At 36.7% G+C, this 16,075-nt stretch overlaps 1 protein-coding gene across 1 annotated transcript in view; it reads right to left on the reverse strand.

Annotated features, from left to right (window-relative positions):
• The window catches only part of KIF21A (kinesin family member 21A), a 90,993-nt gene that overhangs the window by 28,553 nt on the left and 46,365 nt on the right, over positions 1 to 16,075 (reverse strand). The window contains exons 9-22 of the mRNA XM_014963361.1: positions 14,415 to 14,610; positions 13,420 to 13,609; positions 12,656 to 12,719; positions 11,655 to 11,858; positions 8,255 to 8,293; positions 5,732 to 5,816; positions 5,430 to 5,547; positions 3,994 to 4,182; positions 3,075 to 3,274; positions 2,571 to 2,678; positions 2,005 to 2,073; positions 1,689 to 1,900; positions 816 to 969; positions 218 to 418 (exon numbers count right to left, since the gene is read on the reverse strand). Of these exons, the coding sequence (XP_014818847.1) occupies positions 218 to 418; positions 816 to 969; positions 1,689 to 1,900; positions 2,005 to 2,073; positions 2,571 to 2,678; positions 3,075 to 3,274; positions 3,994 to 4,182; positions 5,430 to 5,547; positions 5,732 to 5,816; positions 8,255 to 8,293; positions 11,655 to 11,858; positions 12,656 to 12,719; positions 13,420 to 13,609; positions 14,415 to 14,610 (2,029 nt within the window). The remainder of the gene's footprint in view (positions 1 to 217; positions 419 to 815; positions 970 to 1,688; positions 1,901 to 2,004; positions 2,074 to 2,570; positions 2,679 to 3,074; positions 3,275 to 3,993; positions 4,183 to 5,429; positions 5,548 to 5,731; positions 5,817 to 8,254; positions 8,294 to 11,654; positions 11,859 to 12,655; positions 12,720 to 13,419; positions 13,610 to 14,414; positions 14,611 to 16,075) is intronic.

The following is a 16,075-nucleotide window of genomic DNA, read 5'->3' on the forward strand; positions in this document are numbered from 1 at the left end:
GCATTACACTATTGACACTAAGACTCAGATCTGAAAGTTCAGTTATATAAACACTCTTCATTTCAGACTTCACCCAAGTTTTCACCAATTTTCACTTCATAGTTAACAAATTATGAGCCAAAAGAAAATTAATTTCTAAATGCAAACATTTTCAAGGCTAAACAAGTTGTTCTTTCTTTTCTCCATTTTACCATTTTTGCATTAATATTTGACTTACCTTTGCTTCTTCCATTTGCATAATGTTTGCTTGGCAGTCAGAAATGCTGTCGTTAATGTAGTCTATATTCGCAGTTAGCGATTCCATCTCTTCATTTATGTTTTGGACATTTCTGTCTGCTTCACTGCCACCCCCATCCTTGATGAGCTTCTCCCTTTTCTTTGAAAGCTTTTCTCTTCTTTTTGTAAGTTCTTCACGTTGCTATTTTCCCCAAAGACATAATATTACATAAAAAGGAATTAGTAAATGCTTAGGTCATTTAAGAATCTTTGTTTTGTTTTCCTTTCCTTGTCATACTTTAACTAACATATCATGATTTCTACAGGAAGATGTTATATAGGTGAATGTATGAATATATTTGCCCATAATTCCATTAATGTGCTTTTTATTTCTTACTAAGCACAGCAACTCCATGGTCCAAATGCCTACTGGAGTTGTTTAGAATGTCTTCATTGACCGCAATGGATTCCAATCACTTTGCCTGTGCCACCATCATGGCAATTAATTTACAGCAAACATAACTGCCCTGCTCTCTATTTAATACAATGATAATATCAATGATAATATTTAATACCAATGATAATAGCAGATCACCCACCGTAAGTAACCTGTTCATATCTGCCTCCATATTGGAAATGGTCATCCTCTGCATAATGATATCAGTCACTCTGCGTTCAAGTAACTGCCACTTCATCCTGGCTGCCTTTGAGGAGTAAACTCTGCTCGGCACTGTTTTCCGCTGGTATTTCTTGCTGCAATAAATTCAAGAGAAACATACAGTTAAGTGTGAAGTAGTCCAATTACACATTTTAATGTGGAAATGATCAGGTCAGAATATTTTTCACAGACAACTGAAAAATTTCTTGCAGAATTTCTTGCAGTATTTTGTCACACAAGACAGCTACCTGCACCCAGCCCTCAACCCTACTGCACTCTAATATACTGCATTTGAAAAACAGCTATCAAACACTGTGGCATCTTGTATGATGCTGCACTGAAACTGAATTCCACCTAAGAGCTGTTCCCAATTTAACAAGGGGACCTGTTTCAAACTGCAGTGGAAGTTGACCAATAAACTTAATGCATTAAACTGTGTTTTGCAATGAGGTTTTTGTGGGTTTTGGCAGTAGTGGGTTTTTTTGTTTATTTGGTTTGGGTTTGTTTTACTTAAGAATATTGCAGGCATTGGACCATGAAGGGCTTTTCTCTTTAAGAGCAGATTAACTGCATTTGGAAATTTTGGGCTTAGTATGACTTGTTCTTTAATGTCATTTTATATTCCACATGGCCTTAAACCCACAAAACTCAAACTGCATTTGATAATGATAAAACGCCCATTTAACGAGCTTTATGTGACAGCAGCTTGAAAAACAACAACTACTACACCATGTATCATCAAAAGATTATCTGCTAGAAAGTCCATGCAATTTTCAGTTCTCTTAAGAGATTACGAAACAGTTTTAATCCTTACCCTGCTCCATTTGTTGCAGTTACAGATAATGCTTGAACCCTTGCAACAGGAATTCTCATCTTCTGCTGTGCTGTTGTCCTTGAGCCATCGTGCTCAACTGATGAGCTAGAACCAGCTTCCTGTATAGGATGCTCAGGCAGGCTCAGCTTCCGACTTACCTTTCCTGCCACTTTATCAGACAGAGGCCTTACTTGCCGACGAAGGGCTGTAACCTGAAAGAGAGTGCAGAGATATGATTACTTCTCCCCAGAACTGCATTCTCAGTTTTCAAAAATCATTCTGTTTTCAAAGATGCATTACTGTTTGACCACAATACCTCTTCAGTTTTGCGACGTAAGATAACTTCTTGATTTCTTTTCTGAGCTTCCAGAAGCTTGAGCTGATGCTGTGAAAAAAAAAAAAATCATAATATTTTTTCCATTATCTGCCACAAGGACTGTATTGTATGTATAAAAAGAGATCTTTACCCATTAATACAAGTTTGCAAAGCTTGTGACATGAAGTAGTCAAGTCACAACTGTTTCTTACTCTTTCTAGTGCAGAATGAAAATCAGTGTTTCACTAGATCAATTCTCTATCAAAAATAATACTTTCGTGCAAGGTATTAGAAACAGTTTTGTGAAGATTCACTAATAAAATAATACCGACATATATATATTCAATAAGCCTTCTGTTTTGTGTTGCACTTATCTGAAAGCTAGGAAGGGAGTTGTTATAGAAATCAAACCAGATTATGTGCGTTTTGACTTGCAAAAATATACAAGTACATGCCCAATGCCTGCCTCGGCGAAGGCATATACACATGGTGTGTGCCTGCAAGCAGAGGCACTTCATAATGATAGATGCTTATTCCAAATTAAAGCTCTTTATCTGTCAAATCACCTCTCGTTTGCGTTGCTCCTTTTTAAGCTGTGCAATCTCCCTGTTCCTTCTAGATTCGGTCATTCTAGCTTTCTCCTGTTCTTCTTTCATTTGTTTCATCAAGCGAACCTGTAAAGAGACTGTCACTTAGAAAAGCCGTTTACACTCGCGTGCTGCTCCCTGCCACCACTCATATAGAATTTCTTCTTCAAATTGCCATCTTCCAGTATATTACATGCTTTTAGCAATTCACCTCCTCCATCTAATGTGTCTTCTTCACCCAGTGCTCAATAACAGCCAATAAGCAGTGCGTCTTCATGTTTGATACTGTAATTTCTGTTCATTAAGCCTAAAAGCCACCCCTCTCCCCCAGGAATAGCCTGGTCTTCACATCTTTTCTGTTTTCAGACTTTTGAGCAGCTGACAGCAAGAACAGAGTTATCTGGTAGGTAAGTACACAGGAGATTTCAACTCATTTTTCAGTAAAACACTCATTGTAAAACACTTCAATATACTGAATTATACCTTGGTTTTCTTCATCTCTGTCACCTCCTGCTGCAATTTCTTCAGTTGTTTTTCATATTGAGACTGATTTTTAAGCAATCGTGCATGTTCCTTTTGCGCTGTTTGAAGTCTCTGCAGTTCTTTATTCATGGCTTGGAGTTTCTTTTCATATTCTGACTTGATTTTTTTTGCCTTTTCTTCTGAATAGGTCTCCACAGAACCTGGAGCAAAAGGGGAGTTCTTAATCTGCTTTTGTTCAGGATATTTTCACTTTGCCAGCCACAGCAGATGACTGCTTTTTCTGTTTTTAGCATTGTCTGCAATACCTTCAAAAAATTTAATTTGTCTCTATCTCCTGTCACCTGCACTGCTTGGAACTACCTACCTCATCTGTCTTCTTGGATAAGAGATGAAGTATTAGCACCTTCCTTCTGATATTTTTACACTAGACAACAAATATGAAGACTCTCCCCAAGTTGAACTATTTGTGGCTTAGAACCTCCTGAGCCAGAATTAGCTTTTCATCTCAATATGATCACATATTCAAAAAAGTTTGGTCAGTAGAACATCTCTGCAAGACCACAGATCCTTGTTCTTATTTTTATGCAAATCAAAAGAAAGGGGGGACGGAGGAGTGGGAAAGTACTTTTAATTCAGGAACTATGTTAAAAAATGATTATTCCTAGAAAACTGAAAGTGTTTATCCAACCAAATCAAATACCTGTTAGTAGCAGTACCTTTGTAAAAAAAAAAAAATCTCTGAACTCTGGTAGAAACTAGAATGAGTAAAGTATGAATCATTGGCATTATGGGTACAAATCTACTTCTGTTTTCTGCAATTTCTTATCACATTTGAAAAAAAAATATGAGGGAAGTAGCAAACAACTCCATTTGAATATCTTACACAAAATCTAGTTTTAAATGATTTTGCACTTCTTACCCAAGTTCTGAAGAACCTGATCTCTTTCAAGCTGAGTGTCTCGAATCTTATGTTGCAGCATCATTAGTTTCTCTTCATATTGTTTTTTCAGTGTTTGCAACCTTCGCTGGCTGTTCTCTAGCTCATCTATCAGTTTCTGCTTAATGGCGATTTCACAGGTGATATTTGCCAAGTCAGCTTGATAATTTTCTAAAATAAAAAGATTTGCGTAATAAAAAATTCTGTTAAACTAACAGTGAGGATCACATAACTATAGATAGCCCCTACAACATTAGGGTCCTTTCCTAACACACAAGTTGTGCGCAAGAGAATTCTACACAAAGCAAAATGCAGCAAGTGAAAGTATCTGCAATTCATGATAATGTCTCCTCCTTAAACACTCTCCCCATTCAAGAACTAGGAAAGCAGTAGGGAAAGATCTCTCTCATTGGATCACAATTGCCCCTATGTTGTAATTCCTCACATTTAAATCTTAACATCAGCAATATGTCCTTCCCCCTGCAATAGTTGCACAAGCCGTGAGACTTCAGTCACATCTCAGGGCTGGAGAATTACTGTCATTCATAAACCCAGCAGATAAAAGGAAAATTTGACTGCTGGAAGCCTCCAAGGGGAGGCTTTCCTTTCCCTAGCTCTTATTAAAGTATAGTCAAAATTCTGAGAAGATAGGAGCCACCTCAATGATGAAAGTGGAATGGTGAAGGGAATGAGAAAAGTAGGAGGAAAAAGGAAGGAAAAAGGACTAATCCACATGCTAAGTTTATAAATTTTAATTAATTTCTTTCATTAATTATGCCTTTTTTTGGTTTACGATTAGGTGCTCCAGAATAAAGATGTCAGTTGAGGATTATTATTTTTTCCAGATTCTGCAATTCCTGCCAATGGTCTCTGTGATTCAAACAAGAAGGAACTAACAGACTTGGCTTGCCCATTTGTCCCGACTCCCATGAGAGAATTGCTGTTGATGATGTCTCTGACTCTAGCAGTCCTAATTTGCATATCACATGTAAACCAGTGTTTAATGTTTCTACAGAAAGCTACAGCCTCTGAAAATGAAGGCGGCTGATGGACTTCCAGCCTTTCAAAATTAAATTCTACCCATTTCCAAATTAGCTGAACGGGAGCTATCAACCTTGGTGATTAGTCCTGAGACATAAAAATAACCCAGTACTCAAACCTTACGCTTTGGGCATTCTAAGGAAGAAATGTGTTATCAAACACCTGACGGCCTCTGGTCAATTTTAATGCCAGTACAGGGACACTTGATCAGATGCGTATTACAAGTTTTAGCACCATAATCAAAAAGGAAGTCACTGGACGTACAATCCACAGAGAAGTATAGGCAGTGGGTTGACAGCACGCTGTCTTGCCTACCTCAACGCATGGAATGATAGATGGTATTTATAGAATTCTACAAAATATTGCACTGACGTCACCTTTTTCATCAGAGTCAGAATCTGATTCATCTGAGCTTTCCACAACTTCCATGTCATCTTCATCCTCATCCTCTTCCTCTTCGTCGTCCTCATGATCGCTGACTTCCTGAATTTCCTCCTACAAAATGTACAAAATAGAAAAGATGTTGAAGCACACCCACACTTCTCCACCTCCCAATCTCTTGGTGACTGTCACTGTGAAGCCACAGTAGTCACCTGACCCATTCCTGATTTCCTTTCTATAATATGTAATTCTTTAAAAAGACAATGAAAAAATAACCCCAATACTTCTAAACACTTACTGCTTCCAATTCATTATTCTCTCTCTCTGACGTGCCTTTTTCGTCTCTCTTCTCTTGCTCGTTATCTGTGTTATCTTCTTTAACACTAGCAGAAGAGGCACAGAAAGAAAATATTCACAAACTGAAATGGCACTTGTTTCCCATCCCCCAAATCAGTAAGTTGTAATTCCAAATAAAGATGAAAACCAAAGTGAAGTTAGACAAAAGTACAGGTGTTGGGCATGGGTAACACACAACTTCCAATTTCCCACAAATAATAAAATAATATTTAATTACTCTTAATCTTAGCTTGCAAAATATTATTAATGATTAGCACATTGTTTTAGGGCATATTGCACAACCAGGACAATCAGAATATATATCTTGATATACTACAGCAGTACTCATTTTGCATGGAAGTTGCAGTGTACCCAGAATAGATTTTACAAAACAAAAAAAGAACATTGTGTGCAGGTACAACATATATTACAGGTATTACTACACTCTCAAGCTATAACAGAACCTACTGTGCTTACAATCATCTGAAAATTTATGTATGAGTCTTAAACAATATCCAAAATTATCCTACTACGGCTACTGTTTTGATCAGTTATCTACTTTGACATCAAGGGAATGCTCAAAATAGGTATTGATACAAAACCAAAAAGAACTGAGAAATACTGAATTTTTGGAATAGGACCGTCTGGCTCAAAAAGAAGCTTTTCCCAACTATTAAGATTACATTTTAGTATATTTCCATACTTTCATTCTTCAGACTATGGTTCAAAACTTATTTGAAAACCAAGTGTCTGCATATTCTTTCCTATCTTGGCAACATGAACTGCAGTGACTGCTTACGGGGGTTTTTTTCACAACAGGGTTTTTTGGTTTTGTTTTAAGGGTTTGGTGTATTAGCCATTAAGACAAGTTTTAACATTTCTAAGTGCATATTTGAGACATCACATGCAAATGTAAAATTCAAAAAAAAAAAAAAAAATCAATGTCACTGCAAATTGTCAGGGACCAAACATCAGTCCCTCTAACACTACCTGTGCAAAATCCAAACCATCCCCAATAGATGAGAAATTGTGATAGAACAGGGCTAGACACCATAGGGGCTAATAAATAAAAAGACATGGTTAGGATTGCATAATGTGGAATCCACCTCACCTAACTTCAGCTGCATACAATTTTGGTAAGTTATGTGCTGTCACTGATTAGGCAGGGTAACTAGAAATGCTTATCTTCCTCCACTGACATCAGAACTTGCTCAGACTCAAGGTCTAACTCTTAGACAAATCTAATACTCAGTGAAGTGACAAGAAGTGTCAGTAGATTCAAGACACTATCATTTGGCAAGTGACACCTAAAAGCCACCTTAAAAACAGAGCTCTACTCTGAAGAGAGCAAGTAATGAAGCGCTTCTGTACACACACGATTTTTTGTTATACTTATTTAACCTGTTCAGTGCTAACTGGTTCCTTCTGCCCCACTCATCACCAGCAAAACAGAATCCAGCTGCAGCTGACCATGCGCAAGGCAGAAGATTTTGCTTTGACCATCTGAATCCACACAGCAGCCAGCGAGGGTGGAAGTGAAAAGCCTAACCAAATTTGTACAGAAAAAAATGCCAAACAGGGAACACCAAGCCATGCAATCTCATTTCCACAGATTCTCATCTCACCCAGCCCACAACATGTTCTGTTTCATGTTGGTTAGTAAACCTAAATGATAACAGATCCTAGCTGCAATCTTCCTGCAGATTGAGGCAAATCCCCAGTTTCCCTTCTGCCTGCACACAGCACAGAGCTCACCACTACAGGGCATTTGTGTTCTGCCTCAAAGGGCAGAGACAGGAGGAAGGAGAGCCAGCAGCTCTCCCAGGCAGAGCTGTACTGCGTAATCTGTGTGCTACTGGTGTGTGGATTCACAACATCCACATGAATTAAGTGAGGGTTTAGGGGGGTCAAAGTAGACAGCTGAAACATAAAAGCTCCTCTACTTTCATTTTTAATGATAGTGTATTTCTCTTTTTAGAGCCCTCAACCGCTCTCTATGACTAGCTACTTTATCTTCTACTTTGGCTGAAACTGAAGGGAAGGAACGGTCAAGGCTTCAGTCATGTGCTTGCAAAAAATATAAGAAGCAGACTTAACTGAGGTGTGAAGGTCCAAGACCTTCTTGACCTCACATGCCAAAGTTGTTACTGTCACATACTGGCTGCTGTACAGCTTATACCATATGAGTTACTACACCTTCCTCCTGCCTTCCTTACCATACAGGCCATGCAAGAACAAAATCTACTTAATTCTATAGCCATTCCCAAAGGCACCACCTCCCCACGAACACTTGCTCAACACTGTGCAACCCCAGAGTCAACCTCAATTCCACAATAGAGCTTTCTTCCAGTTAAAACACTTGTTGAAAGTCAGAAAACAGGAAATAATTCTGAAAAGCCAATATGAATCTGCCCAACTTTTTTTCATGTATGACAACCAGTTAGTTGAAATGACAGGTAATTAAAAACCTGGGAAATATTCCAACCTTCTTTCTTCTTGACTGCTTTCCTCAAGTTTCTGTAGCCTTCAAAAGCACGAGGTACAGTATTGGAAGGCCAAGCCAATGAAGGACAAACCAGACAGTGAAAAGCAAAAGTGATAAGAAGGTAAAAAAATGATATATGAGCTTGTGGAGTTTAAAATGAAATTTTAAAAGATACCGTCAAGAGACAACAAGTAGTAAAAAGGCAATACATTTTGCACAGTTGGAAAGTAAACAGAAAACAAAGAAGCAGCATTTGTGGTTTAACTAATCTGTCACTGTCAACAATGTAAATTCATGTTACACTAAAGAAGAAGTTTTAGAAATAGACAATATATTTCACTTTGAGAATTACTTCTAATATGAACTCAAAAAAAAATCACTTCAGTCTTGAAAAAGCTTTCTCCTCTTTTGCCACTTAAAATTGGCAGGTAAAATATCAAAAATTGGAAGTAGTACTGGCACTGAACCAAAGTTATATACCCTCAGGAATATATCAGGAAAAAGCCAATCCACTAGTTTTATATATACTGATAACATATTGCAATATAAAACAGTGATGAGAAGTTTTTAGTACTAATATTCTAAATCATATATTCTGAATATAATTCATATAAAAATCTTCAAACTGCATATAATTTTTTGTTCAGGGTTTTGCTGTTTGTTTTTAAATAAAAAGCAGAAAACTGCAGTTCATTTTTCTGGGATTCAAAAAGTACATGCCATGCTTGTTATTTTTTAATAAATTAACAAAAAATATGCATCAGAAGCAATGAGATGGACAAAATGTTAGTATTTTTACTTGTACTTTTTCCTTTCAAAAAAACATGGACATATAAGTAATATATGTCATGCAGACATTTCTTAAGGGCAGAGATGGCTTAAATTCCAACAACTACTGATATTCCTCATGTTCCTATTATAAGCAAGTTTTGAGCAAGTACTTTTGCTGCCTTTTCACCTTACACTGCCTGCCATCTTCCTTCAGTATCAGCTAGCAGCTAACACGCTGAACTCCATGGAATTTCATCACTAATTTAGTTTAATAAAGGTTACGGAAGTCAAAAGACAGCAGTCAAAAAAGGTTACTAGGTACCTAAGGCTGACTAATGATTGAAAGGGACATGGGAGGTTTGCTCTGGAGTTTCTGGTGAATGTGTCACACTGTGGGAAACTCCAATCAAGCATGTCATTCTTTCAGTAGCCAAAACATGACTGCCGCATAAAATGGTTATAATAAACTTTATGACAGATGTTTATTAAAGGCTACAGATATATAGCACTACATACCTGCTGCTCATTCAGAAAATGCCTCTTAGATCTTCAGGCTAGCTCATAACAATTTAGGTAAGTTGCATGTACTTAAAATTACACAACTTTCATAATACTGACCCATAACCAGTAAAGAAAGAGATCAGGAAAGGTAGCAGATGGGGCAGAACTAGTAACTAGGCTTACCAATCCCATTTTAATATGAAAATGCTAGTTAGACAACTTTAAAAGAACAGCAACCCTAGAAAGAAATAGTACAGTGAAAGCAGCTAAATGCCTGTAGAAGACAGAAGTGGAGCAAAGACTCCCTACCAAACTGCAGGGCAAATTGTCCCTTTGTGATACATTAGCAGTATTACCTATTGCCAATTCCTGAAATTCCAGTAGAATAAAAATTCACAGGTAGAAGGTGGTAACAAAAGCACGGCTATACGCATAATCCCTCAAATTCTAACACCTCTTAGCTTCTAAGGAATTTTTCTCCTAGTATATGCCCCTCAGAAATTTATAATATTTATTACAAAGCAGTCTGCAGATGGGCCAGCAGATAGATTCAAACCTTACCAGCACTCTGAAGAGTATGATCCCATTCTACAGAATGGGATCACACTTTAAGATAGAGGCTGGACCGTCAAAAGATCTCTTCCAACTTAAGTTTTCCCATGGTTCTCTAATTCTATGTTAGAATAAAAAAACTGATCTCAAAAATAAATAGTTTATGGAAAGTAGTCCCCATTTCTGGATCAGACCACTTGGCTATCTCATTTGCAAGATTATTGTCCTGGTGTGACTAAGTATGACTGGATGCAGAAGCTTCTTTCAAAAAAACAAACCAAAAAAACCAACCCACAACCCAAATGGACAACCATGTGTTTTACTTACTACTGCATGTACAATAAAACTTCAAAAGTTATTTTAAAGAGATTATCTCCTACAATAAGATATATTACTCAATATATCTAGTAACCTTAGTCTGTTTTTTGGACATAAACGTGTCTGCTACCTAATACTTAGGCCCCAACCAAACATTTGGGACTCTATCTAAGCATGTATTTACATGCATGCTTGATTTGTATTAAAACACACAAAATTAAATCTCTTCGATCTTGCGTTTGCAGTTAAAGAACATATTGAAGGGTTTGGTTGAAGAGAGAACAGAACATTCTGCTGATTGCATTTAATACTTCCATCCTCCCCCCAAGTTCCTACAAACATGAGACCAAAATCTATCAAAATCAAAAGTATGAGTTTCCTGAAAAGTGATATGCAAATAAAAAAATCAGTTATTCAGTTCTCTACAAGTATCAGAGATGTGTGCTGAACAAATTTATAGATACAGGAACTCAAATCTACTTCATACTTCAACAATATTTCAGTTTTATGCAGTTTTAGTTGTACTCTTAGCTTGTAGAAATCTGAAGAGCCATTAGTAGAAAGAGTAATAGATTAGAAGCATGGACAATTTCAAGGAAAAGGGAAAGATGTCTAATGGAATCACAGTTCCAGAGTACACAAACAGATCCTTGCTGTACTAACTGCTGTCTGAACAGGCATTTACATCAATGACCATGAGCATTTTAGTAGATGAGAAGTTGGACAGCAAAAACCAGCAAAGCATGATGTTGCAGAGAATTAGGAAACCTCAAATTAAAAACATTCATAAAAGCAGAAGATAAAGCAAAAGAAGCCATTCCAAGAGCCATTAAAGAATTCCCAGCTATTCAGAATATCTTTTCTTCAGAAAGCTGTTTCAGTTTTGATATATAGTAGAAAAAAGTTTACTGTTTTTGAAAATTCCTGTTGAATTTCAGATGCATTTAAAAAAAAAATCTAAAATATAAGAATTTATGGAGAGCACCTGTGCTTTTACTATTGTGCATAATTATACTGAAAAATTCATTACAGCAGAAACACTACATTCATTCTACAAACACTGCATACTTCACTAGAAGAAAAGATCCCAAAGAAAAATGTCTACAACTTCCATGTATAAAAGGGTTTGAAGGAACAGCAGTTTAGGATCCAAACCCACACAGCAACAACAAATTCATTTTAAAGTCTCAGTGGTTAAAAAAGCCACACCTTTTTAGTAATAAAGAGAAAACAAATAGCATTGTAATTTATACACCACCTCTTTTTCTTTTTCCTTTCTTTTTTTTTCAGCTTTTCTAGATCTTTCTTGGCTATATCTAGTATTTCCATTGTCTCTTTCTCCGAAGAGAGCATAGAAGCAGAAAATGCTGATGGTCCACCAAAGTACGTGGATCTTGTTGAAGCTCTTGACAAGTTGCGTCGAAGATTTTCATTCACTGCTTCACTTTCTAATAATTTTGCTCTTAAGAAAAAAAAAGGTAAGAATTGTAGACCATGAATCAAAAGTATTGCTAATGCATGAGATGTATACTCTTTGACATCTGTAACTGCCATGCATTACCATCAGTCTAAAAAGAAGCTATAAACCAAGGTGAAGTCTCACAAAAAGCTAAGTGTAATAAATCCCTTGATGAGACAGTTTTACACAATGGTTATGTATATTGTACATATATCATATACCCTAGACAGAATACATTGAAATGCCTGTATATCTGTATATATACAGCTGTATATATATTATCTGCATATCCTGTATGTATATACATATAACACTAAAACTACAAAAGAGCTCTAACACTAACTGAGAATAGGCCAGATTATTTCTTGGAGGTGTATCATGGAAAAAAAAAATTGAGGAGAAAATATCTAAATTAGTTAATACTTTTCTAATTTAAAGAGAAAGCACATGCTTTTCTTTTTAGCACTAAATTGTAACAAGTAATTTCTCAGTACTATCATTTATATATGAAGTTACAAAACAATTGTTTCAAATCTTGCTGACCTTCTGACCTTTGTGGAACAATATCAAGTTATCATCATTATTTAGGCAACATCTTACTTTAATTCCTATTGTGAGCTTCATCTTTAACATTTTAATTTTTTGTGGCCAAGAGCAACACCAGATGGTCTAAAAAGCTGAAGGACCACTGTCCTAAAGTTATCCTCACACAGGAAAACAATGGAAGTATTTACTTACTAACACTTCTACTACTTTATTTTTTTTAATAAATATTGTTCAAATATATATTATGCAAATACCTGAGATCTTCAATTTCCTTGATATAATTATGAATCATGTTGCTAATTTCTTCATTACCTTCTCCTTTGAAGGACATAGAAAAAGAGGGAGGTGGGGGGAAGAGAAAAATTGAGAAAGGATGGTAACAGTATAAATATTTGAATACAGCTGCTAACCACAAGGTACAAGGGCTACATGCTTAGATCTTATCTGATTTGTAAAATAGATTCACTCCTTAAGCTGCACTATGTTTTTGATTCTTCTGTGTCATATGGTCAGTATTATTACAAGTAACTTTTTCTATCTCATTTGTTTTCCATATTAGCATCTTCTAACAATGCATGTACCATAAATCAAAAGTAACCCAACTAAGAGTGCACAAAAAGAACAATGCAGTCATGGTAAATCAATTGGTTGATTATTTTATGAGGTAAAATGCAAGCCAACATTCACCCATCTGTGTCCAGGTCCTCATTTGAAACAAAATATTTAAGTCCATATAAAGCTAAGCATACAAGCAATTCCTATCCAAAGGTATTATTTCACATTTCATGTTGCTCGTAGTCCTAAATGAATGGTCAAATCAGGGTACCAAACTGTTGCTGTTATTAGAAGTCTCCAGAAACAGATGGGGACCTATCCCTGCCAAGGCTAGTCCTACATTACTGTTACAGAGGTATAACTTCACTCCAAGGGACTCAAAACCAGGCAAAATCAAATAACTGATTGAAGTCCACAAACTCACTAAGCAGTTTACAGACTGCAGAAGGCACCCACAGCATACCTGCTCTGGCTAGCACTTGGTTAGCCTGGTCGCTCACAAGCTGCGTTATCCTGGCTCTCAGTGCATCAATGGTCTCTTGCATTGCTTTAATTCTAACACGCAGGTTGTTGTTTTCTGTTTGCAGCATCGCATTTTCATGAAACATGTCGTTGATGCTTTCAACACCTTCTTCATCTATAATCCTTTTACCCTTAAGAAAGTAAATATATTTTATTACTAGGAAAGGCTCACCTACATATGAAAAAAATTTAACTTGCCAAAGCAATCCACAGATTACTTGAAATTCCAAATGGACACTCATATCAAAAGATATTCTTCTCTCAAAAAGTGTAAAACAATGGTTAAACAGATAGTTTTCAAAACACTGATGTCTGGCCAACACCCTAGCATTTGCATGCTGTGTAATTCCATCTCAGTCTGAAATACAAGCTCTTGAAGAGGTTAAGAAACGAGAAGAAAATTCTTCATCAAATCAGGATATTATCTCAGGGATAACAAAGGAGGAAGACCACATTTATTGCTGAAAACATTATTTGTTAAAAATTTGAGAAAGAAATGGATATTATGTAGTATGAGAATAAAGCTTATACAATTTAAAAGGTATTTTTAAAAATGCAAATTTTTTTAGCTGTTTAAGAGCAATACACAATAACTGTTCACATTCATTCATGTCCTAATCCAAAACAAAAATGACCAGAATTTGGAAGTGACTATTTCTCATTGCTAAGCATAACAAGGTCAATTTTTGCCTTCCAAAAAGCAAATAGCATGCAGTATCTGCTGATGTCATTAGCATTCATTGATGCGTCTTTTCTCTGGGGATGAAATCTAGGTTTTCCAAAAACATTTGGTAATCACTGGAATTAGAAGCATTGTTTAAGTTAGGGTTGATATTCGAATTTTTTTTTAGTGTATAAACTAGGAGTAGCCAACAGAAAAACAAGCTGTAGAACTGTAAACATTTAAAAGCAGAGGTTCTAAGAGGATAAACTTACTGTTTTGTATTCCATGAGTTCCATCTGTAGCCGTGTAATCTCACTGCGCAAAGCATTTATTTGTTGACTAGCCCTATCCTGATTAACCATCACCTTGTTCTTGATGTTCCGCGCCCGGTTGGCATACTTTAATGTGTTCAAGGTCTCCATGAAGTCTCGATCTGAAGGGCTCACACATGCTATCATGAGTGTTTGACTGCAAGTTACAAACATAGGTCAGCATTACACATCAAGAATGAAAAGAGGAGAAGCTAACAAATCTTCAGACTGAAGGTGAAACAAGAATAGTCACTTCATAACAGCTGTGAAAATAATCTAACTCACAGGAGAAGACTGTCAACTACAAATTTCAGCACTGTTACATCTCATATCACCCCAGCATAGCACAGGAGATGCTACATCATTGTTCTATAGATAAAGTTATAAAAGCAATTAATTGGTGTTCCTAGAGGTGGGTTGGTTTTTTTCCAAATTAAATTGTTTCCCTAATCATACATAAACTGAGATTTAAGTCCGTAAGATCAACCTAAAATCCTAGACATCAATTTGAATCACAAAGTAGTCAGGACTGCCTACTCCCATTGATTTCTGAGGTTCCTACATACTTAATCTGAAAGTATGATTACTGTCCTTAGCTGTCCATGCACACACACACAACTGCCTAGGGTACTTACCATCTACCTCAGGTACTACCAAGATGCAAGATGCCTAAATTCTCCACTGCAAATTATCTCCTGCTCTCCAACAGAAGCCCACAAGCTAGTACTTACCCTTAGTATATCTGACTACATTTATTCCATGTTTCAGACCACCACTGCTTAGAGCACTTCCACAAAAAGCAGTAGGACCTGAGTTCTAGGCCCAAGAGGGTTATGAACAACAATCTTCTTTTCAGGGTCCTACAACACCCTCTAGCCATCCCATTATGGGATATGCAGGGTGAGACTATAGCTCCCTGCTCCAAATGAAAGACTGAGCAGACAGACCAGCAGGAATCAGTGGGACAAAAGCAGAAGAAAGGTAAAAAATTATTCATTCTAACCAAGTGGTTTCATTATTCAATAGGCAGATGGAGAAACCTCTCCTCTCCCTGAAGCACATTCTCATTTCACATCAGATGAGAACGGCCTAGAGGGGTCAGAACCAGAGTTCCAGCCATAGATCATAATCTGAAGGTGCCTATATGGCCTAAATCCTCAACAGATAGAGGGAAACACCTATATTTCATGGACTGAGTCCTCCCCTCCAGGTCTGGAAGAATTTGCTTCTCTCTTGTATGTTAAAGCTTAGGTGGTTTCATTAGGAAGAGTGCACTGTCTCCAAGGCAATGAAGCAGTATTTGCATTAGGCAGACGAGATTCTGATCTTCATTTTCTATAATTTCAGACCAAGAGAAACAAATCAATCCCTTCAACCCTTTGTAAGGCAAAAAATTACCTTCACCATAGACACTGGGAAACTAGACTGGCAAAAGTAACTAGCCTGAGGATACTGGAAAGACTCAGTTTCAACAATTCTTCCTCAGACCTCCCGTGTACCTTTGTGCGAATTCCCAAAAATGTTTTAGTTCTCAAGATAAGAATATCTGAGATTAAGAACAAATTTTTAATTCGGACATCAGGACTACTTGTGCTTTCAGTTGAGAATGTAATTACTATTCT

This window comes from Calidris pugnax, unplaced genomic scaffold, assembly GCF_001431845.1.
Source record: "Calidris pugnax isolate Ruff unplaced genomic scaffold, ASM143184v1 scaffold44, whole genome shotgun sequence".
Classification (NCBI taxonomy): Eukaryota; Metazoa; Chordata; class Aves; order Charadriiformes; family Scolopacidae; genus Calidris; species Calidris pugnax.